Below are 23,461 nucleotides of genomic sequence, written 5' to 3' on the forward strand. Positions count from 1 at the left end.
ATGGATTAACAAATTGTGGCATATCCATACAGTGTAACATGATTCAGCTATAAAAGGAATGAGGGGCCGGGCGCAGTGGCTCATGCCTGTGATCTTACCACTTTGGGAGGCCAAGGCGGGGTGGATCACTTGAGGTCAGGAGTTCGAGACCAGCCTGGCCAACATGGTGAACGTCATCTCTACTTAAAAAATACAAAAATTAGCCGGGTGTAGTGGTGGGCACCTGTAGCCCCAGGTACTTGGGAGGCTGAGGCATGAGAATCACTTGAACTCGGGAGGCAGAGGTTGCAGTGAGCCAGGATCGCGCCGCCATACTCCAGCCTGGGCCATGGAGTGAGACTCCTTCTCAAAAAAAGAAGGAATGAGGCACTGATACATGCTTCAATGTGGATGAACTGTGGAAACAGGCTTAGTCAATACATGCTTCAACGCAGATGAACCGTGGAAACAGGCTTAGTCAATACGTGCTTCAACGCGGACGAACCGTGGAAACAGGCTTAGTCAATACGTGCTTCAACGCGGACGAACCGTGGAAACAGCCTTAGTCAATACCTGCTTCAACGCGGACGAACCGTGGAAACAGGCATGGTCAATACGTGCTTCAACGGGGACGAACCATGGAAACAGGAGTTGTCAATACGTGCTTCAACGCAGACGAACTGTGGAAACAGGCGTGGTCAATACGTGCTTCAACGGGGACGAACCATGGAAACAGGCGTGGTCAATACGTGCTTCAACGCGGACGAACCGTGGAAACAGGCTTAGTCAATACGTGCTTCAACGCAGACGAACTGTGGAAACAGACTTAGTCAATACCTGCTTCAACGCGGACGAACCGTGGAAACAGGCGTGGTCAATACGTGCTTCAACGGGGACGAACCATGGAAACAGGAGTTGTCAATACGTGCTTCAATGCAGACGAACCGTGGAAACAGGCGTGGTCAATACGTGCTTCAGTGCGGACAAACCGTGGAAACAGGCGTGGTCAATACGTGCTTCAACGCGGACGAACCGTGGAAACAGGCGTGGTCAATACGTGCTTCAATGCGGACGAACCGTGGAAACAGGCGTGGTCAATACGTGTTTCAACGCGGACGAACCGTGGAAACAGGCGTGGTCAATACGTGCTTCAACGCGGACGAACCGTGGAAACAGACGTGGTCAATACGTGCTTCCACACGGACGAACCTTGAAAACCGGCTTAGTCAATACATGCTTCAACGTGGATGAACCTTGAAAACCGGCTTAGTCAATACATGCTTCAACGTGGATGAACCTTGAAAACCGGCTTAGTCAATACATGCTTCAACGTGGATGAACCTTGAAAACCGGCTTAGTCAATACATGCTTCAACGCGGACGAACCGTGGAAACAGGCTTAGTCAAAGGAGCCAGGCAAAAAGACTCTATTAGAAAAGAAGACCACATAAGAGATGATTCCGTTTCTGTGAAGCATTGGAGTGGGTAAATTCACAGAGACGCAGTGTGGATCAGAGGTTGCCAGGGAGGAGGATGAAATGGGAAGAAATTGCTTAATGGGTAAGAGGTTTTGCTTTGGAGTGGTAGAAACGTTCTAGAACTGGATAGTAGTGATGATTGCACAACATTTTGAACGTACTAAAGGCCACTGAATTGTTCACTTTCAAATGGTTAATTTTATGTGATATGAGTCGTACCTCAATACATGATTTTTAAAAAACCTTCAGTTTGGCGGGGCATGGTGGCTCACAGCTGTAATCCCAGCACTTTGAGAGGCTGAGGCAGGCGGATCACAAGGTCAGGAGATTGAGACCACCCTGGCTAACACAGTGAAACCCTGTCCCTACTAAAAATACAAAAAAACTTAGCCGGGTGTGGTGGCATGTGCCTGTAGTCCTAGCTCCTTGGGAGGCTGAGGCAGGAGGATCGCCTCAACCCGGGAGGCGGAGGTTGAAGTGAGCCGAGATCGCGCCACTGTACTTCAGCCTGGGCGGCAGAGCGAGACTCTGTCTCAAAAACAAAAACAAAGAAGAAAAACTTTCAGCTGTGCCACCGCTCCCCACCCCCTTCTCACTAGCCAAGTAAGCCTTTCGCTTAGTTCCATTGCTTCTACTGCTGGAAGCAACCTCTACAACTTTGTGCTTTTAATTCTGGTGAGTACTCCTTTAAAGCTAAAGTGCTTATGATGCCTTTTAAAAGAAGACTTTAGATAGTAGATATACAGACCACCTTTTTTTTTTTTTTTTTTTTTGAGATGGAGTCTTGCTCTGTCACCCAGGCTGGAGTGCAGTGGCACCATGTCGGCTCACTGCAACCTCCATCTCCTGGGTTCAAGTCATCCCCTGCCTCAGCCTCCCGAGTAGCTGGGATTACAGGCGCCTGCCACCATGCCCGGCTGATTTTTGTGTTTTTAGTAGAGATGGGATTTCACTGTGTTGGCCTGGTATCGAATTCCTGACCTGACGTGATCCGCCCACCTCGGCCTCCCAAAGTGTTGGTGTGACAGGTGTGAGCCACCGTGCCCGCCCTAGAGACCACCTTTTGATGCCTTGATATGAAATGAGAACATATATGTGGAAAGGTGTAAAATTAAGAGACACCCTCGACCCTCACCTGAGTTACTGCTCCTAATAAATTCACGCATACCTGAGTGCTGTGTTTTCTAGCCTTCTGTGAGTGGGACAGGCAGGGTAGGGATGCTCGGACTCTCTGTGGTCTCTGATTTAGTCACTTGGAGGCTGCTGGGGGAGTTCCTCTGGGGTGTCCATTCACTGTCCCCTGTCTGCCTCTATTAGATCCCATCTCAGGCCCCTTCCAACTCCACACTTCTGACATTCACTGATGTGGGTGGAACGCTGCTTTGTAAAAATGGCCGTGCAAATGTGTGCTAATTACCTTGACATTTCCAAGCTGCTTGGTGCTCAGAACTCATACTTTAGGACATGAGGCTCACAATAGTGACCCACAGCGTGATCTCTTGGACCTGTGTGGTAAGAACCTCAGTTTACAGTGTTTAAAAATCAGATCTGTGTAAAAATGTGACTCCTGGCTTCTCTCAACAACTCAGGACCGGTGGCAGCCATGTCCCCGCGTAGACAGTGGATTGGAGGCAGGGACTGCTCCTTAGCTGGGGTCCTCTTGTCCCACTGTACCCTGTGAGGACTTTGCTCCCTGGAGGCCCTGTCTGTATCCGCTTTTGGGATGCCTGCCTTAAGGATTCGTAGTACAAATCTTTATAAACGCTCACTGTGTGTGTTTGTGTTTGAGAGTGCGCACATGAACAAGAGAGAGAAAACCAAAAAATTACAAATCTGGAAAAGTTAATAAAGATCTAGAACCTTATCAAGATTTTGCAAGGGGTTTTTCTTCTGTACCTTGTGACTTTCTTCCATTTTCCATCCCATTCCCATGAGTGCCTCACATTTGTGTTTTCTGTTTTGAGATTATAATTATGTAGAAGCCATAGTTCTAAAACTGGAAAGGGCCAGAATTTAATCACACTTTTGATTTTCCAAAAGAGGATAGAGAAAGACTGGGAGGACTGCCAGAGGCCACACCGTGGGAACTGGTGTGAGTCCTGAGGTTGTGCGCTGCCTCCCAGGAGCCGGGCTGGGCCTGGCACTGCCCGCTTGCGGGGACAGGCCTTCAAGCAAGCTGGACCAGGTGTGGGTCCTTGCCTGGCCACTTCCTGGCTGTGTGGCCTGAGGCAAGTCACTTCCCGTCTCCCGGTCTTTGTTGCCTCATTCAGACAGCAAGTGTAATCATGCTTGCTTCTCAGAAACCTTGTGAGAATTACATGAGATCGTGTATTTCAGGTGCCTCTCGCATTGCTGGGTGTGTATGAAACAGGCAGTGCATGGTAACCACTGGCCATCTGAGCCCTGCGAAGGGGTCTTGGGACATTTCTTCCTCCTTCATCTTAACAAATTGAAAAGAATAGAAACTCTGGGTGGGCTAGGGGAGGAGGGAGGCAGGAGAGAGAAACAGAACGAAAGTTAGAATGGGCCTGAGTAATTTAAAAGTTATATTTTAGAGCTCGATACAGTTTATCCTTTCTTTTGGAGATAAAAGGAAAGGGAGTGGGTAGGCAGACAAAGATATAAAAAGCAGGATGTTAAGTTTGAAAAATGATGATGTAGGTTAAGTCCATCCCCATAGAGGAACATTCTTTATTTGTGCATGTGCCCTCATGAGCTCTGTCTTTAAATATAGCTGAGTATGGGCCCCAGGGGAGTGTTTGTAAAGGCTCTTTGAGGTCTTTGGAAAAAGATGCTATATAAAGCCAGGGAGTTATTGCACAGATCTATGTATATATGTGAGAGAGTATGTGTGCGCACACATGCGTCCACACGTCACCCTGTCTAGTCATCGCAGTCAGCAGTCTCTTCCCTTTTTAATTTTGAAAAGGCAGTTGAAGATCAATTAGTCTCAGGATAATTTCCCCCCGGGGGGCCTTTAGTGGCTGAAGAAGAGACGCTTCTCACCCCTCCCTTGGCGTCACTGTTTCATTGCTTTATATAGCAGCCTCTGAGGCCGTAATCATTTGTGTGAATGGGCCTGTGCGTCATCTGGCTGTGTGTCTGTGTTTATGTTTGGGTCCCTGGGTACTGGAGGCTGGTCCCTGCTCCACTGTTGTTTTTGAAATTGAGCATTCATGTGGTCACTGCCGAGAAAGGAGGGGAACGGTTTTGTAGGCTCGTCCTGTTTGAGGTCATGGTAATGATGTATGGGACCGTGTCCCCTCTTCCCCATGCCTGTCGCATTCCCGAGATGCATAATGGAAAAAGCTCAACGGGAGCCTGAATCTCTGTCACTGGGGCAAGAAATTACAGCTGTGAACCTGCTGGTTAGTGTTCTGTGCCGAGGCCTTGAACTTATGATTAACGTGGTTGACGTTTCTGTCCAGCTCATCCCATGCTCAGTTCCTGGAGCTGAGGGTGGCGTTTTAGCAGTGGGCGACTGTCAGTCATTCATTTGTTTATCAATTCACTTACGCATCTTACCTTTGATCATTCACCAGGTCTCACGTGTGTCCTGTGCTGGGCACTGGGGCCCCGGTACTCAAGGGACCCACAGGCTTGGGGGTGGGGCTTTGGTGGGCAGAGGTGCAGATGGGCACCTCTAGCCCAGCGGACAGTGTGCTTTCGTGGAGGTGCATATGAAGAGCAATGGGAATCATTGAACTCTACTTGGATTGTTTGGCTGTGAGGACACAGAACCCATGCCAATTTAGAACACAAGGGCACAGAACCCCATAGGGGCTCCCCCAGAGCCTGGGAGCCGAGAGTCCTGCAGAAGCCAGCATGGCCATTCGTGCATGACTGCTTTATTCCCTGTGGCCATGCGGTCACTGCAGGTCGGCCCGCACTTCTCCCGCTGGCCCTTGGGTAGCCGCCTTGGCTGTGGTGGTGCAGCAGGAGACTAAGGCAGGAATGAGGAGTTCACTGAGTCACCCCAGGCTACAGGGCTCTGTAGTAGCGCTTGACATTTCCAACACCTGCCGCTTTGCCAGACTCGGCACTTTCTCTGTGGCTGAGTGGGCTTGCCTTGAAGGGCTTTGCTGGCTCCCCTTTTTGGTGGCCCTCTGCCTTGTGGCTGCATCTGCATTTGTCTCTGTCCAGGCCTCTGTACATGGCGACAGAGGAGCCTCCAGCCAGGGGTCCTGGGCCCAGTTTAGGGTTTCATTTAAGGATGGGTTTATTTATTTATTCATTTATTGTTTATTTTTTGAGATGGAGTCTCACTCTGTTGCCAGGCTGGAATGCAGTGGCGCGATCTTGGCTCACTGCAACCTCCACCTCCCTGCAACCTCTGCCTCCCGGGTTCAAGCGATTCTCCTGCCTCAGCCTCCCGAGTACCCAGGACTACAGGCACGCACCATCACGCCTGGCTAATTTTTGTGTTTTTAGTAGAGACGGGATTTCACCATGTTGGCTGGGATGGTCTCCATCTCCTGACCTGAAGTGATCCGCCTGCCTCAGCCTCCCAAAGTGCTGGCGTCACAGGCGTGAGCCACTGTGCCCGGCCAGGATGGGTTTATTGAACTGGTCTTTTGAGCACTTGGCTTTCGGCAAGTCACTATTTCAGTGTGTCTCCACAGTCACCGTGGTGGAGTGACTTGGAACTCTTTGCTCTTGGGCCAGATGCCTCTGTCGCCACCTTCCTTCGCGTCTCTTGTCAGGCTGTGGCACATCTGAACTTCTGGAAGACTCTACATGATGGGCTTGGTTTGAGTCAGTAGCTACCCTTGGTCTCACTGATTACAAGTGGGGTGGGTGGGACTGGAGGCCTGTGGAGGCTGAGTCTCTGAGCGGAGGCAAGAGTAAGACAGGGCAGGCCCATGGACTCCCACGACTGCTATAGCCAGCAAGCCCCAGCTGCTCAGAAAAGGCGCTCCCCAAGCAGAAGCTTGAATGACAACCTGGAGTGAGGGAGGGGGCCAGGCCTTCCAGACACTGGGAAACAGCCTGTGTCAAGACACAGAGGCACGAGAGAAGGAGAGTGTGTTCAGTATGGTTGGGGTCTAAACAAGGGGGAGCAAAGGAGATCGGCAGAGGCTGGAGCGGCAGAGAGGACACGGGTCTGGAGCTCAGGAGAGGGCCTAGGTAGAGATGTGGGTGTGTGCAGGGTGGAAGCGGTGACTGAACCCTCGGCATAGATACAGCCTTATATTCACATAGCACCGCTGAGGCCGGGCTCCAACTTTTTCATTGCCTATCATCTCTGTTATTAATAATTAAAAAAAAATTTTTTTTCTAGGCGGAGTCTCACTCTGTCACCCAGACTGGAGTGTGGTGGCATAATCTCGGCTCACTGCAATCTCTGCCTCCCAGGTTCAAGCAATTCTCCCGCCTCAGCCTCCCAAGTAGCTGGAATTAGAGGTGCCTGCCACCACACCCGGCTAATTTTTGTATTTTTAGTAGAGATGAGGTTTCACCATGTTGGCCAGGCTGGTCTTGAACTCCTGACCTCAAGTGATCCGCCTGCCTCAGCCTCCAAAGGGCTGGGATTACAGGCATGAGCCACCGTGCCTAATTTTTAAAAAATTTTAACTATATGACAAAAATTGTATGTATTCAGGGCATACAACATGATGATTTGATGTATCTCTTTATTTCATAATGACTACCACAATCAGATGAACATATACGCCACCTCCCCGAGTGAACATTTTTTTGTGTTAATGTGTGTGATGAAGACACTTAAAGTCTGCTCTCTCTTCAGATTTCAAGTAAACAGTACCATAGTATTGTTAGCCAGAGTCCCCATTGCTGTCATGAGATCTGCAGAACTTACTCATCTTCTAACAGAAAATTATAAGATGTACATTTTGGCCAACATCACCCATCTCTCTCACATCCTCATGTACATACATATACATATACATCATATACATATATATCATATACATATGCATCATATACATAATACATATATATCATATACATATACATCTATGCAGGGGAATAATATTCAGCCGTAAAAAGAGAAGGAGTCTGAGGCAGCAGTGGCCCTCCTGCTGTTCCGTTTCTCTCCGTCTGCAGTGTCCTGTGTGGGTACAGCCAGCGGCCCCAACTGATTGGCACAGTGTCACAGCTGCTGCAGAGCTGCCTTCAGCCCTGAATGAAGAAGGCTGAGAGTGGGGCACGGAGGGAAGAACTTGCGACGTTCTCCTAAGATGGGCTGGCAAATGTTTTCTGGAAAGGGCTGGACAGTAGATATTTCAGGCTGTGTGGGCCCCACAGTCTCTGTCAAAACAACTCATCAAAGCAGACTTGAACAATACAGAAGTGGGTGGGTGTGGCCGTGTTTGGGGAAAGCTTTACTGGTCCCTGCTTTATCCTATGAGGTTGGTGATACCAGCAACCTTTTCCAGTGGAAGGAGCTGAGAAGCAAGGATGATATGATTTGCTGGGATCTCAAACCGAAGTGTGAGGGACATGATATTCAAAGGTAGATCTGATTAGAAAACTGGTGTTCAAGCCCGGGCGCGGGGGCTCACGCCTGTAATCCCAGCACTTTGGGAGGCCGAGGCATGTGGATCATGAGGTCAGGAGTTCAAGACCAACCTGGCCAACATGATGAAACCCCATCTCTACTAAAAATACAAAAATTAGCCAGGCGTGGTGGCAGGCGCCTGTAATCTCAGGTACGTGGGAGACTGAGGCAGGAGAATCACTTGAACCCTGGAGGCAGAGATTGCAGTGAGCCGAGATCATACCACTGCACTCCATCCTGGGTGACAGAGTGGGACTCCGTCTCAAAAAAAAAAAAAAAACTGATATTCTTTCTACACTGCCAGTTTACTGCCCTGAGGAGCTTAAAGTTCCACAAACAATGGACCAGTTTTTTTTTGCGTGTGTGTTAGATGTGCCCTTGATGTGCAGATACTATAGCAAAATTATTATTTCCTTAGCGGAGTTGGTCTTTTGTTTCATGTTAAGAAAGATGGCATATATGTTTGTTCAGATACTTATGTAGTTTTTATTGCTTCATTTCACATATTTAAACATTATTGTACCAGAAATGTATTTCAGTACATTACAGGAGCAGAGATTCATTGAAATCTGGTGTCTTACTTCCTAAATGGTTCCTTGCTCAGCTGCATTTGTGGATGAATCCATCCTGTCCACAGCATTTTCAATGCTGCTTTTTATCTTAGATCAGTTTCCGTTGGTTGAAATTGACATTCCCCTGTGCTCTTGCCTGGTTTTGTGGTTCTGTCTTCTGAAGCCAAGCAAGGAACCAATGTTGAGATGGATGGTTGTTTGCCTTTCAGCCGTAGGAGAGGGGACCCCGCAGCATGGCCAGGCTCTGCAGAGGCCACAGTGCAGGAGCGCTGCTCTGTTTCACTCGAAATGTGAGCTGTGGCAGGTCATAAAGAGGAAGGAAATCACAATGATAGAGACTAAAGAAATCATGGGCTGCGCGGCTCAGGGGAGAGGAGAGAAAATTACATGTTCGGGAGCTCCTCTGCTCGTGTGTGTCACTCGTGCTTGGCGAAGTATAATATTTACCTGATCTGTGGAAATCACCCCGATGTTACCTACCAGCTTTACTGCCCAAAAAGAGTCACAAAACAGCCAATGAGGCAGCGAAAGTGAATGTGTGTTCAGGTTCAAGCCCGTTGAAAGAACATTTTGGGGGGCATGCCAGCTCTCGGTCCCTTTCTTTCTTCTCCACCGTTAATCTGAACATGATGTCATAGCTGTGTGGGGAAGGCGGAAGGTCTGACAGCTCGTTTTTCTATGATGGATTTTTAAAAGATTCCCACTACCAGAGTACTGCTTTGGCTGCACTTGTGATATCAGTCATTTTGATGTTGATAAAAACACAGATGCCTCGTCCAAGAGGCTGGAGATGCACGGTGTATGGGACCGGGGAGGGCAGGGAAGGGTGAGGCTAGGGTGATACAGTGGATCTGGTTGCCTCCATCGTCCTCTGTTTCTCACAGGTGGCTCCTATGCAGTGATTTGGGCTCCTGCAAGGGGGGCTTGTGGCTGAGATCTCTCTCTCTCTCTCTTTTTTTTTTTTTTTTTGAGATGAGGTCTCACTATGTTGACCAGGCTGGTCCTGAACTCCTGGGCTCAAACGAACTCCTACCTTGGTCTCCCACAGTGTTGGGACTGCAAGCATGAGCCACTGTGCCCGGCCTACATCTCTTAAGGCTACTTGAGGCAGTACTTGCCAGGCAAGCATTGCTGTCTCTGAAACTTCCTGGGAAACAGTTTTTTCCTCCTAGAATTTCCTCCTGGAATATAACATTTTCAGCTATGAGGTCTGAGTAGCAGCACTGGGGACCCCCTTCTCCCGTGCCTGCAAGGCCCAGAACCCAGATACCTGCTCTTCCAAATGCCACATCGCTGTCTGGGGCTGATTTCCCATATTGCCGGTGGTGATCTTGTTTCACACTTCAGAAAATTCTACTATCTAGTCTGCTGCTCTAGGGCATAGATCATTTAAAAAATGCTTTTTATTTCTCAAGGTTGAGGTATACAGGAGCTCAGTAAATCCCCTAACTCTTGAAAATATGCCCAGTTTAACCCACTTGGGCTTGTGAACCATACGGCTACCTTATCTCCATCTTCCTATCTTCTGCTGTTGCATTTCTGCAAAGACTTGTAGTGATACTGATCAGTAATACTTGCTAAATGCTATTCTGTGCTGGGCACCATTCCTAAGCATCTCACTTACATATTGTCTTACTGAATTCTTACAACACTTCTAGGAGATAGTAACTGTTAAGATCTCATTTTATAGATAAGGGAGGTGGTGCTCAGAGGGGGTTGCTAACTTGCCCGAGCTGCAGAGGCAGGATTTGAACCTGGGACCTGACTTCAGAGACTGTGCTCTAAAATCCAGGACCCTGATCAGCCGAGTCTCTTAGACTGTTATAGGAGTTATTTTTGAAAGGGAAAAGGGAACTTATCTAGACAAGTCATCCTTAATAGCATATAATCCAGAGAGGTGAGGGCATGCTGTAACAGGCAAGACCTGCCAATTAATCTTGACTTTGTTTTCTTCCCTTAGGTGAACTGCGCCAGGCCATTGTGGCCATGATGAACAGGAAGGATGAGCTGGAGGAGGAGAACAGGTACTGTGATTTTCAGGCTTGAGGAATAGCCTCTTTCTTTGACATTCTGCCTCTGGGGAAGACAGAATACAACAGATGAGGGACATTTTGCTTTCTTGGCAAAAATTGTGACTGGCTATTCTTATCATCAGGGATATGCCACTGTGGTATCTCTCTTTACTGTGGTATCTCTCTTTTGCCTGATATGTAAGAAAGAAGTGAGAACCTTACGATAATGGCACCTTCATAGAACAAGCTAAGAATTTGGTAGAGCAATCGTTAATTCTTTTTTAAAAAACAGCCTTTATTGATATTTAATTCACATACACTATAATTCACTCATTTAAAGTGTATGGCCAAGGCAGGTGGATCACAAGGTCAGGAGTTCAAGACCAGCCTTGGTGAAACCCCGTCTCTACTAAAAATACGAAAATTAGCTGGGTGTGGTGCTGCGTGCCTGTAATCCCAGCTACTCAGGAAGCTGAGGCAGGAGAATTGCTTGAACCTGGGAGGTGGAGGTTGCAGTGAGCCGAGATTGCGCCCTTGCACTCCAGCCTGGGTGACAGAGCGAGCCTCTGTCTCAAAAAATAAAATAAAATAAAATAAAAAAATAAATGAAGTGTGTAATTCAGTAGTTTTTACTATATTCACAGGAGTTAACATCAACACAGTCAATTTTAGAACGTTTCATCACCCCCGAAAGAAGTCCTATACCCTTTAATTATCACCTCCTTAGCCTAGGCAGTCTTTTTTTTTTTTTTTTTTTTTTGAGATAGTTCTGGCTCTGTCACCCAGGCTGGAATGCAGTGGCGCGATCTCTGCTCACTGCAACCTCCACCTCCCGGGCTCAAGTGATCCTCCAGCGTCAGCCTTCTGAGTGGCTGAGACTACAGGCGCATGCCACCATGCCCGGCTAATTTTGGTATTTTTAGTAGAGTTGGGGTTTTGACATGTTGCCTAGGCTGGTCTTGAACTTCTGAGCTTCAGTAATCTGCCCACCTTGGCCTCCCAAAGTGCTAAGATTATAGACGTGAGCCACTGTGCCTGGCCTCTAGGCAGCTGTTAGTCATCATTAATCAAAGGCCTGTCTGTCTACCATGTTCCAGGCATCTGAGCACTTATCTTAAAGTTTGCCCAAATCAGGGATACTTAGGGCAAGATGAAATTCTGGCTCCCATCTGACTTATCTTGACTGTGGGGTGGTCATAGAGGGCTTACCTGCAGTTACCCCCTGAACTTCTGCAAGCATGATTCAACTGCCTCCCTGGGACGTGGGGAGAGAGGGGTGTGTGTTCACGTCACCCTTTCTTACTCACACCCTCTTTTACACACAGTCATGATTCTCCTTTAAACCTCATTTTTGGTCCTGCTTGACAGGCTTCTCTCTTGTCCTTTCTGGAAACATATAAAAGCAAACAAACATGATTTCTAAAACAAAAGAGGATGTCTTCAAAAGGAATCTTTAGACCGCACCATTTTCCAGCTAGAATAAACTTTCAATAGAGGGCTTGCGCCACTGAGGGATTCTTTGTCCATGCTCCAGCTGGGGCTGTTATCTTGGAAGAAGCCATAGATTTTGTCTTACCTTGTGAAGAACAATAGTCACTGTCTGTTACTTTTTTGTACTTCCCAGAAAGAAAAGAAAAATTATACCATGTTTTTGTCAGGGAGCCCCAGGCCCCAAGAGGGGAATTTCCTCAAAGCTCTCAGGGAACACAAGTCTTGGAGATTTCAGTGAATGATCAGAGTGTGGTGGGGGTCAGATGTTTTTGATTATATTCTTTTTTTTTTTTTTTTTTTGAGACGGAGTCTTGTTCTTTCTCCCAGGCTGGAGTGCAGTGGTGTGATCTCGGCTCACTGCAACCTCTGCCTCCCGGGTTCAAGCAATTCTCCTGCCTCAGCCCCCCGAATAGCTGGCATTACAGGTGTGTACTACCACACCTGAGTAATTTTTGTATTTTTAGTAGAGATAGGGTTTCATGATGTTGGCCAGGCTGGTCTCAAACTCCTGACCTCAAGTGATCCACCCGCCTTGGCCTCCCTAAGTGCTGGATTACAGGCGTGAGCCACCCTGCCCGGCCTTGTTTTTGCTTATATCCTGATGTCACGTGGCAAGTGTCCTCTGGATTTAGTATGTAGATGTACCATGGTTGGTAATTGTTTTCCAGAAACAGCCAGGTAGAATGAAGTAAATGGTTAGCAGCACCATGGTTGGCTCTCTCCTAGGCGGTCACTGGTGATGGTTTCTAGAAGACCTGCTGTCTTCTCCTTTATTTAAGACCAGGGATGACAAATACACAGGTGAATCCTGTGCTGGCTGCCAGCCCCCTGTTGGAGGGTTAACAAACTTGGGAATGTAAAATGCTATCTCTGCTATCTCAGATGCTTTAGTGATATAAGATATTTTTTATATATGCTTGTTTCACCTGAAGTTGGCAATGAAACAGGCTCATAATGTGTTTTATAGGCACAGGTGGAAATGAGACTAGACGTTTGTGAGATAATCTGAGTATATATTCTATTTTTATGCCTCAGATTATTGTTTTGGCCTCTCCTGGCATCCTTTCCTTGGTTAAATCTCTGACCTGGTGTAGCTGTGACAAAATGGTCTCATTGTAATGTGCTACACCTTTGAGTGGGGTATCTGTAAAGGGACTTGGCTGGAATTTGCTCACCTCATTGTTTTCCCTTGATTTAAGCTGTCAGAAGGCTGGCCTGCTCGCAGGCAATCAGGGACATGGAGCCCAGGCCATAGATGACTGTCCCTTAATTCTTACTCTAAGGCTGTCAATTAGAGTTTGCTATCTCCAGTTCATATGAGATAGACTTGAATTATGGTTTATGCAGAGCCTTGTGGCAAACGCATGGCTTAGGACTTGACTTATGTTAGGAACTGTGTCCTGGGCTCAGTGGGGTCTGGGTTGACAGCTTCTGAACAGATGGGTCCGTCTCTTCCCAGATCACTGCGAAACCTGCTCGACGGTGAGATGGAGCACTCAGCCGCGCTCCGGCAAGAGGTGGACACCTTGAAAAGGAAGGTGGCTGAACAGGAGGAGCGGCAGGGCATGAAGGTCCAGGCGCTGGCCAGGTAGGAGAGGGTGAGGGATGGAGAGGTAAGCACGTGGGGGCTTCATTAAAACCTGAGCATACTGGGCCGGGCACGGTGGCTCATGCCTGTAATCCCAGCACTTTGGGAGGCCAAGGCAGGTGGATCATAAGGTCAGGAGATCGAGACCATCCTGGCTAACACAGTGAAACCCCGTCTCTACTAAAAATACAAAAAATTATCTGGGTGTGGTGGCGGGTGCCTGTAGTCCCAGCTACTTGGGAGGCTGAGGCAGGAGAATTGCTTGAACCCGGGAGGCAGAGGTTGCAGTGAGCCGAAATCACACCACTGCATTCCAGCCTGGGCGACAGAGCAAGACTCTGTCTCAAAAACAAAAACAAACAACAACCAACCAAACAACAACAAAAAAAACCTGAGCACACGTTCACCTGGACTTTTTAGTTAAAAAAAAAAAAAAAAAGCCGGGCGTGGTGGCTGACACCTGTAATCCTAACACTTTGGGAGGCCGAGGTGGGTGGATCACGAGGTCAGGAGATCGAGACCATCCTGGCTAACACGGTGAAACCCCGTCTCTACTAAAAATACAAAAATTAGCCGGGAGTGGTGACAGACGCCTGTAGTCCCAGCTACTCGGGAGGCTGAGGCAGGAGAATGGCGTGAACCTGGGAGGTGGAGCTTGCAGTGAGCTGAGATCACGCCACTGCACTCCAGCCTGGGCGACAGAGCGAGACTCCGTCTCAAAAAAAAAAAAAAAAAAAAAAAAAAAGATAGCGACTAAAGCAAAAAAAGTATGTATTTTAATTTAACTTATTTCATTGAGTAAATAGTACATATGCACGTGGTTCAAAATACAAAAGGTGAACCTGTGCAAGTCCCCTTCTCTTATCCCAGCCACCCAGTTTGCTCCCTAGAGGGGGTCATCGTTACTGTTCCTAGAGATATTCCCTGTACACACAAGCAGATAGGTGTGCATATACTTTTTTTCCTTTTCTTTCCCTTTTCCTTCTCTCTTTCTTCCTTAATGTGAAATGGTAGCCTGTCCTATGCAGCATTCACTTGACATCTCAGAGATTGCTCTCGTTGGTCTGCGTGGGGCTGCCCTCTGCTTTTTAAGAGCTCCTGACATTTCCTTGTCTGACTGCATCAGAATTCGTTTAACCAGCCTGCTGACAGCCAGGCACCGAGATGGTTTCCAGTCTTTTGCTGCTACTAATAATGCCACAGTGAACAACCTTTGCATTGGTTGTTTTTTCCTGTATGAGTATATATTTTGGAAATATTCCTGGAAGTAGAATTGCTGGGTCAAAGTGCAGCACATTTGTAAGTCGGACAGGGACCATCAACTCGCTTGGCACGGGTGTGAGCTGCGTGTTCTGCAGCAGTGTGGGAGAGGCCCTGCTGCGGCGCAGCTGTGCTCTCACAGCCATGGGATCCAACTTCTGGGTCTCTGATAATGCCAGGGGTGGAAATGGTGCTGGCAGAAAATTTTTCATTACCATTTCTCTAATTAAGAGTATGGTTGAGCCTCCTTTTATTTAAAAGCCATTTTATTTCCTTTTCTGTCACTTTGTTTATGTACTATTAAAGAGAGCTGCAAAGTAAACCACCCCAGATCCCAACTTACATGCATCTTTACTGAATTTGTTCATATACTAACATTTTTCTTTAACTATACATGTAATCTATGCCTGTGATTGTTTAGTCTACCTTCTAGCACTGCTTAGGAGCGCAAAAGCAGCTTTTATTGTTTCCATATAGGCCTCATGTTAACCATTTTTATGTACCTGGATGTGGTATTTGATTGAGTGAACCCGCCATATTAAATTGCCCATTCCAGATTGGAATGATGAATTTAATATGGTCAATTTAGCATTCAGGTTGTTTCCAGTTTGTCCTCATTTTAGGTAAGATAAGCAGTTTATTGCTTGTTCTGTAAATCTACTTTAAAATAAGACCACGAGATAAACACGTCTTATGGATGTGCAAGGGAGCCCAGAGTTAAGTCAGTTTATAGCAGCAGCATTTACCTCTCTGTGCTGTTAGATGCTGTGAATGGCTCTAATGTAATTGTTTTGTATGTCTTATTGAATGTTGGCGCTATGATCCTATGTTGGATTTCCAATCTTTGAGCTTTTCCCCTTTCGTCACATTTTAAAATGATAGCTCAAGAGCATCAAAGACAGTTAAATGACTGTTATAAATAGTGTAAAATGTGCCTAGTTTGGCATTTTCTCACCTGGACCACCCTTTTGCCTGGCCATGCTAGAGTTTTGCAGCATAATTGCATTTAATGTTCACAATAAAGTCTGAAGTCTTTAGAGGTTCTGGTTCTTAGTCAGCAAAGAGAGACAGAATTATATGCCCTGTCTTTTTTTTTTTTTTTTAGATGGATTCTTGCCCTGTCGTGCCCAGGCTGGAGTGCAGTGGCGTGATCTCGGCTCACTGCAACCTCTGCCTCCCGGGTTCAGGTGATTCTCCGGCCTCAACCTCCCAAGTAGCTGGGATTACAGCTGCCCGCCACCATGCCCGGCTAATTTTTTGTATTTTTAGTAGAGATGGGGTTTCACTATGTTGGCCAGGCTGGTCTTGAGCTCCTGACCTCAGGTGATCCGCCTGCCTCAGCCTTCCAAAGTGCTTGGATTACAGGCTTGAGCCACCATGCCTGGCCTCCGTGTCATTTAATGGCTTGTATTAGCAGTCAGCATAGTCTTGAGTCTTTGCATCATTACTTGCAAATTGTGTGTTTCTGGGTGAATTGCTCAACTTCTGCACATATGTGCTTCCTCATCTCAGGGGTGGAGAGGATGATCTCATCCAGCTGAAGGGGCTGAATGAGGAGGAAAAGATGTGAGGGTGCATATGGCAGTGGACATGAGTGAGGCGTCTTACGTGTATTCCACAGGAAGCGTGTTTTAGTGCATGACAATTGTTGGGAAAATTTTATCCCATAGATGGGGTAGATAAAACCAATGTCCTAACCAGGCAGTTTTATAATCCCTATTTAAGCAGTGGGTTGCTAAGAGTTTAAGGTGTCTGAAAGTTTGCAGTCTGTAGGCAGAAGGAACAGATATCTGTAAAACAGACCAGTATTTCAAAAGGAAAAACTAGAAGCAGGGAAACCGATCAGCTGGGTATGTAAGTTTTGAAAAATTCCATTGCTGACATGTTCCAGATAGAGTTAACCTCTGCCAGTGGTCAGAACTTTCTTCTTGCTTCTGGCCAGAGTAAAAGCAACTGTCAGTGTTGGCTGACAGTGGCTTGCTCGGGCAGTTGTTGCCTGGGAGTGGGGATGCCGTAGCTGCTGGGGCACAGGGCAGGGCAGTGGAGTGTCGCAGGCTGGAAGGTGAGGCTCATTGCGCCGGCGCCATGCTTTCCTCAGGTGCGTGTGTGTTCAGGTGCAGGTTTCACAGTGCAGGTGGGTACAGCTAGGGCTTTATGGTCCAGGTGCCTGCCTTGTACTGACGGGGTCAGACCATGGCTCTCCTGCTTACTAGTTGTGTGACCTTGGATGAATTACTTAACTTCTCTGTTTCTGTTTCCTTAGTGTGGGTTTTTTTTTTTTTTTTTTTTTAAGATAGTGTCTCACTCTGTCACCCAGGCTGGAGTGCAGTGGTGCGATCTCGGCTCACTGCAACCTCCGCTTCCCGGGTTCAAGCAATTCTCCGGCCTCAGCCTCCTGAGGAGCTGGGACTACAGGCATGTGCCACCATGCCCAGCTCATTTTTATATTTTTAGTAGAGATGGGGTTTCACCATGTTGTCTAGGCTGGTCTCGAACTCCTGACCTCAAGTAATCTGCCTGCCTCGGCCTCCTAAAGTGCTGGGATTACAGGCGTGAGCCACCATGCCCAACCTGTCACTGTTTTTTGAAGCCCACATTATTATATTCTGTTTGGTAAAAGAAACATGCTTTGGAGGAATATCTTAAATTCATAATGTAAAATAAAACAAAACTTTGCTCTCAGGCTTAGTAGAGACCAGAAATAAGACCCAGTTTTTGTTACATGTCTTTCAAAAATTAACAGTTGCTTTGTTATCTGATTTAGGAAGCCTGTGTTTATGGATGAGAGGAGGGAAGGAAGAGAGGGGTTCTTTCACTAGAAGAAGAGTTGCTGTAGTGGACGTGGTATTATCACTAGGCTGCTGGCAAAAGGCACCAGAGCTGCCTCTTGACTTTCTAGGTATGTAGGTCAGTAAACTTTTTTTGTTCAAGAGAGTTTGAGTGGGGCTTTCTGTTTCTGACTACAGGAATCCAGAAGGCTTTGTTGGTCAGGCGCGGTGGCTCACGCCTGTAATCCCAACACTTTGGGAGGCCAAGGTAGGTGGATCACTGAGGTCAGGAGTTAGAGGCCAGCCTGGGCAACCTGGTGAAACCTTGTCTCTACCAAAAATACAAAAATTAGCTGGGTGTTGTGGTGTGTACCTGTAAACCCAGCTACTCCAGAACAATAAGAGAATCACTTGGGCCCAGGAGGCAGAGGCTGCAGTGAGCTGAGATCGGCCACTGTACTCCAGAGCCTGGGCGATAGAGCGAGACTCTAAAAAAAAAAAAAAAAAGGGTGGGGAGGAAGGCTTTGTGCACCGTCTCCTGCCTGATCATGAGACCGATCAGGTCCCTCTGAGATACGCTTCATGGGAGTCGGTATTCCTGAATAGCGCTATTACTGACAGTCACAGTCCGGGTTGTCGTCCATGCACTGCCTGTCTTCCCTTTTAGACCGTGCGATCCATGAGGGCAGTGGCCCGTCCTTGCACCTAGCACAGTGCCTGGCATTGCTCAGTCATATTGGCTAAATGAGGGAGTGAAGGGACCGTGGGGCCAGTGACTGTCACTTGGTATGAGTGTCACTGGGAAATGTCAGTTCTTCCAGCACCTTAATTGTTCTCCTCCTGTTGGCATCTTCTCTTGGCACAAAGCAGCCAGTTAGGCTGGGCTTTAGACCTGCAGATGGTCGTTTGCCCCAAGACGTATTTTTAGTCATTTTCTGGGAATTGGGGCTTTCTGGAAGCCCCTCAGCCATTCATTGAAATCTTACCATATAGAGGCCAGGTGCAGTGGCTCACGCCTATAATCCCAGTCCTTTGGGAGGCCAAGGTGGGCAGATAGCTTGAGCCCAGGAGACCAGCCTGGGCAACACGGTGAGACCCTGTCTACACAAAAATTACAAAAATTAGCGGTGCGTGGTGGTGCAAGCCTGTAGTCCCAGCTACTCAGGAGGCTGAGGTAGGAGAATCACCTGAGCCCAGGAGGTCAAGGCTGCAGTGAGCTGAGATTGTACCACTGTACTCCAGCATGGGAGACAGAGAGAGACCCTGTCTCAAAAAAAAAAAAAAAAAAAAAAAAAGGAAAAGGAATCTTACCACTTAGAGTCAGTAGTAGGTGACAGAAACCCACCCTAAACTGCCTATGAAAAAGAGCAGTTGATTCGCTCATAAACAAACCTACAGGAGAAGAGCTAGCTTTTTGCTGGGCTGGATCAAAGCTCTCAGGGGGTATCATGCATATCATGCAGTCCCCATGACTTTCCATGTCTCCTCTCTCTTTCCCTCGGTCTTGGCTTCATTCTTAGATCACTCTTCTCTTGTGGTGACGAGAGGGCCCCCAGGGGCCCCAGCCTAAATCCCATCAGTTTAACAATGCCAGTGGGAGGAGAAGACTTTTTTCCAGTAGCTCTGGAGAAGTCCTGGGATTCACTCTCTCATTTCCCGGGCCAGCTGTGTTACTTTTCCTGCCCAAGCCTGGGTCCCATTCCCCCTGGAGCTGGGGGTGGCTGGCTTTCCCTCACCTGAACTCCGTGGAGCAGGAAGAAGGATGGCGGAGAGTTTGCTTAAAAGGAAAACCAGGATGTTCCTCCCATCAGATTGGGGGTGCATGCGGTGAGATGCAGCCCGCAGATGTCCCCGACAGTGGGTTGCTTCCACAGAGGGCTTGTGACGCTTGGATTCTGTCAGTTTTCCAGAGTGACACTACCGTGCTGTCACTCTTGTGCCAGCTGTCTTGCGCACCCTGTCTTGGTAGGTGAAATCTGGGCTCAGCCATTCTAAGCGGTAGCCCGAAGGTCTCTGTGCTGTGTTCTCCATTGTGCTTTTCCTTGGCTAGATATTTCGGTCTGATATAATCTGACATTATTAGCAAACCGCTGGTCCAGCTACTTTGGCATATTTAGACTTGATCTTAGAAGACTCAATATCTGTTTTAAATAAAAATATTTGGCAATGCCCCCTTCTGAAATGAAATTTATAGCGAATATAACCTACTTATACAAGTAATTTAAAAAATCAGTATAACACTCTAATATGAAAGACAAATGAAAGGAAAGGAATTTATAATTCAAAATAGATTTCAGTACATATTGGTCTGGCGCACCTGTGCTAGAAAACATGCTGACGCTAAGTGCTTGCACCTCCTTCTCATGGATGAGTTTTGATTTTAAGAAGTTAAGAAGATCAGAAGTCATTCTTTAGAAGGAGTCCAGAAAAAGAGCAAAGAGTGGGTGAACCGTAAAGTAAACCTGGCATAGTCAGTATATATGAAAGGCATTCCTTTTTAGGCTCAGATTATGAGTAAGGTTTCCGCCTACATGAATGGCCACAGGATGATTGAAGTATTGCAGAAAGTAGGCTGATCTTGGTTGTGTGGTACTGCCTTGGCCTTTCAGGACAGTTAGTATCCTCGGCTCTATGCTGTAAATGCTGGTAGTGCTAATGGAAAGGGGTCTTGATTCAGATCCCAAGAGAGGGTTGTTGGATCTTGTGCAAGAAAGAATTCAGGGCAAGTGCTTAAAGTGAAGGCAAGTTTATTAGAGAAAGTAAAGAAGCAAAAGAAGGGCTACTCCGCAGACAGAGCAGCGGCATGGGCCGACTGACTTAGAGTACTTATGGTTATTTCTTGATTATATGCGAAACAAAAGGCAGATTATTCATGAGTTTTCCAGGAAAGGGGCAGGATTTCCTGGAACTGACGGTTCCTCCCCCTTTTAGACCATGTAGGGTGACTTACGGACATTGCCGTGGCATTTGTAAACTGTCATGGTGCTGGTGGGAATGTCCTTAGCATGCTTATGCATTCTAATTAGCACATAATGAGCAGTGAGGACGACCAGAGGTCACTTTTATCACCATCTTGGTTTTGCTGGGTTTTGGCTGGCTTCCATACAGCATCCTGTTTTATCGTCAGGGTCTTTGTGACCTGTATCTAATGACGCCAGTCCTCCTGACCTCCCATCTCATCCTGTGACTAGGAATGCTTCACTTCCTGGGAATGCAGCTCAGTGGGTCTCAGCCTCATTTTAACCAGCTCCTATTCCAGATGGAGCTGTTATGGTTCAAACACCTCCGACAGTAGCATTCATCATCTTCATGAGGACGCAGACTGTCCCCACGGCCCCCAGTGAGAATCTCTGCTTTAGCTCTTTCCCCAGTGTTCTCTTTTTCAAGACCATTTACAAATGTATTGGAATTTTGTGTGCAAGGTCCCTTTCAGTTGCCCCGATCTTTTTGAGTCCTTGTCTAGAGACTGGATCCAGTCCACACTGAACCCACTGTTGAGCACCTGCTGCATATGTGACCCACTCTGGCTCTCCCATCTCTCGCCTCCCCTTGGGCATGAAGCTCACTTCCCCAAGGTCGCTGGCTCTTTCCTTTGGCTGAGTCTCCTGAGCTGAGTGAGTTGTGCCCTTCGCCATTGTTAAGCACATGCTTGTCAGCAGCTGGCTGGTCTCATGATGTACCCCAGAGCAGCCAAGGAGCGTTGAGTGCATGGGGTGGGTGGGGCTGGTGTTGGGGGCTGGGGGTGAGTACAAGATACACATGTCAGTCAAGAGGGAATATGGCTTAGGAGGAGCTGTTTTCCTGCAGTTTGATGCTACTGATGAAATTCAGTCACAGATGAACGATTGATATTGTTTGTTTGTTTGTTTGTTTGTTTTTGAGACGGAGTTTCGTTCTTGTTGCCCAGGCTGGAGTGCAGTGGTGCGATCTCAGATCACTGCAGCCTCTGCCTCCCGGGTTCAAGCGATTCTCCTGCTCAGCCTCCCAAGTAGCTGGGATTACAGGTGCCTGCCACCATACCCAGCTAATTTTTTTGTATTTTTAGTAGAGACTGGGTTTCAGCATGTTGACCAGGCTGATCTCAAACTCCTGACCTCAGGTGATCCACCCGCCTCAGCCTCCCAAAGTGCTGGGATTACAGGCCTGAGCCACCACTCCTGGCCGATATTGTTTATTTGTTGATTCACTCATCAAACATTTACTGTTCTGTGTGAAGCTTAGTCAATCAGAGAGAAAGACAATATAGCTGATTCTGTCCTGTAGGTGCTAGAAATTGAAGGGAAGGATATGCAAGCAAAGAATTTTTTTTTTTTTTTTTTTTTTTTTTAGGCAGAGTTTCGCTCTTGTTGTCCAGGCTGGAGTCCAGTGGTGCGATCTCAGCTCATTGCAACCTCTGCCTCCTGGGTTCAAGCGATTCTCCTGCCTCAGCCTCCTGAGTACCTGGGATTACAGGCATGTGCCACCATGCCCGGCTAATTTTTATATTTTTAGTAGAGGTGGGTTTCTCCATGTTGGTCAGGTTGGTCTCGAACTCACGACCTCAGGTGATCTGTCCACCTCGGCCTCCCAAAGTGCTGGGATTACAGGCATGAGCCACTGCGCCTGGCCGGCCACAAGCAAAGATTTTAACCTTCAGTCTGACAGCTCCAGAAGTTCCATTTTCGTGGGGCTACTCTGAGCAGGAAGTGTCGTATGGGGCAGGTGTGGACTTGAGTCCTGCTTCTCAGGGCTAGGGCAAGGGTGAGACAAGTGAGGCACTTACGCTGCTTAATTTAAGGCGGTGCTCCTCAGTGTCATGCAAGGGCTTCCACCGCTCATAGATGTGTGATCTGAGATGGCCATTTTACCCCTCAGGCTCCCTATCTAGAAAACCACGGTGGTAACAGACCCTCCCTTAGAAAGATGATGAAGAGAGATTGCATGTCAAGTGTTAAGCACATTGAATACCCTGCGTAAGTACTGAGTAACAGACAGCCATGGTGATTACTGTTGGTTTCATGGAAGTAAATTATGCCTCCATTTCAAGCCTGCAAAAAGTCATTTTCTGCAGTTAATGTAGCCTGCTGTTGCTCAGATGTAACTAACTTCCTAATAAAGAATTCTCTGGGTTGAATAGCGAAATATGTTGCTTAAACTTTGCTGAACATCATAGTCACCTGGGGAGCTTTTAAAATGGTTATGTCCAGGCTGCCCTCCAGACCGAGTAAATCAGAATCTGTGGAGCTGAGGCCCAGACCCTCAGGTAATTCCAGTGTGCAGTCAAGGTTGACAACTGGTGGCTTAGAGCAGAGTTTCTCAAACCTTAATGTACCCACGAAACACCTGGGGCTCAGGTTAGACATTAAATTCTCATCGAGCAGGTCTGGAGTGGGGCCTGCTATCCTGGAGTTCTAATAAGCTCCCAGGTGACACTGATGCTGCTGGTTCCTAGACCACACATTTTAGGTAGCAAGGACTTAAGAGAGGATGCCAGCAATGATCTGAATGGATAAGCTCATTGAAAACCTTAGAAAGGCTGATTTTTAGCTCAGAACCAAGTTGGGAGCTAATTTTTTGTTGCTTGGCTGGTTTGAAAAATATAAAGAATAGTATGACCCACTGCAACAATTAGCACTACTGACATTTGTCATTTTTGTTTTAGATTTTATTTTTAAGTAAACCATAAACAACATGTAGGTTTGTGCTATGGTTAGAAGGTTGTCCCTCTAAAACTCATGTTGAAACTTAATTACCAAGCAACAGTATAAAAAGGTGGTACCACCTGAGAGGTGATTAGACCATGAGCGCTCCACCC

The 23,461-nt window shown here is 47.3% G+C and overlaps 1 protein-coding gene across 5 annotated transcripts in view; it reads left to right on the forward strand.

The window, feature by feature from the left end:
* SNX29 (sorting nexin 29) overlaps positions 1-23,461 on the forward strand; it is a 593,890-nt gene that overhangs the window by 140,271 nt on the left and 430,158 nt on the right. For all 5 annotated transcript variants that reach the window (XR_010110475.1, XM_034939805.3, XM_034939806.3 and 2 more), the window contains 2 exons: positions 10,509-10,572; positions 13,511-13,639. Coding sequence is in view for 4 of the 5 variants with exons in the window: in XM_034939805.3 (XP_034795696.1) it covers positions 10,509-10,572; positions 13,511-13,639 (193 nt within the window). In the remaining variant the exon portion in view is untranslated. The remainder of the gene's footprint in view (positions 1-10,508; positions 10,573-13,510; positions 13,640-23,461) is intronic.

Source organism: Pan paniscus, chromosome 18 (assembly GCF_029289425.2).
Source record: "Pan paniscus chromosome 18, NHGRI_mPanPan1-v2.0_pri, whole genome shotgun sequence".
Classification (NCBI taxonomy): Eukaryota; Metazoa; Chordata; class Mammalia; order Primates; family Hominidae; genus Pan; species Pan paniscus.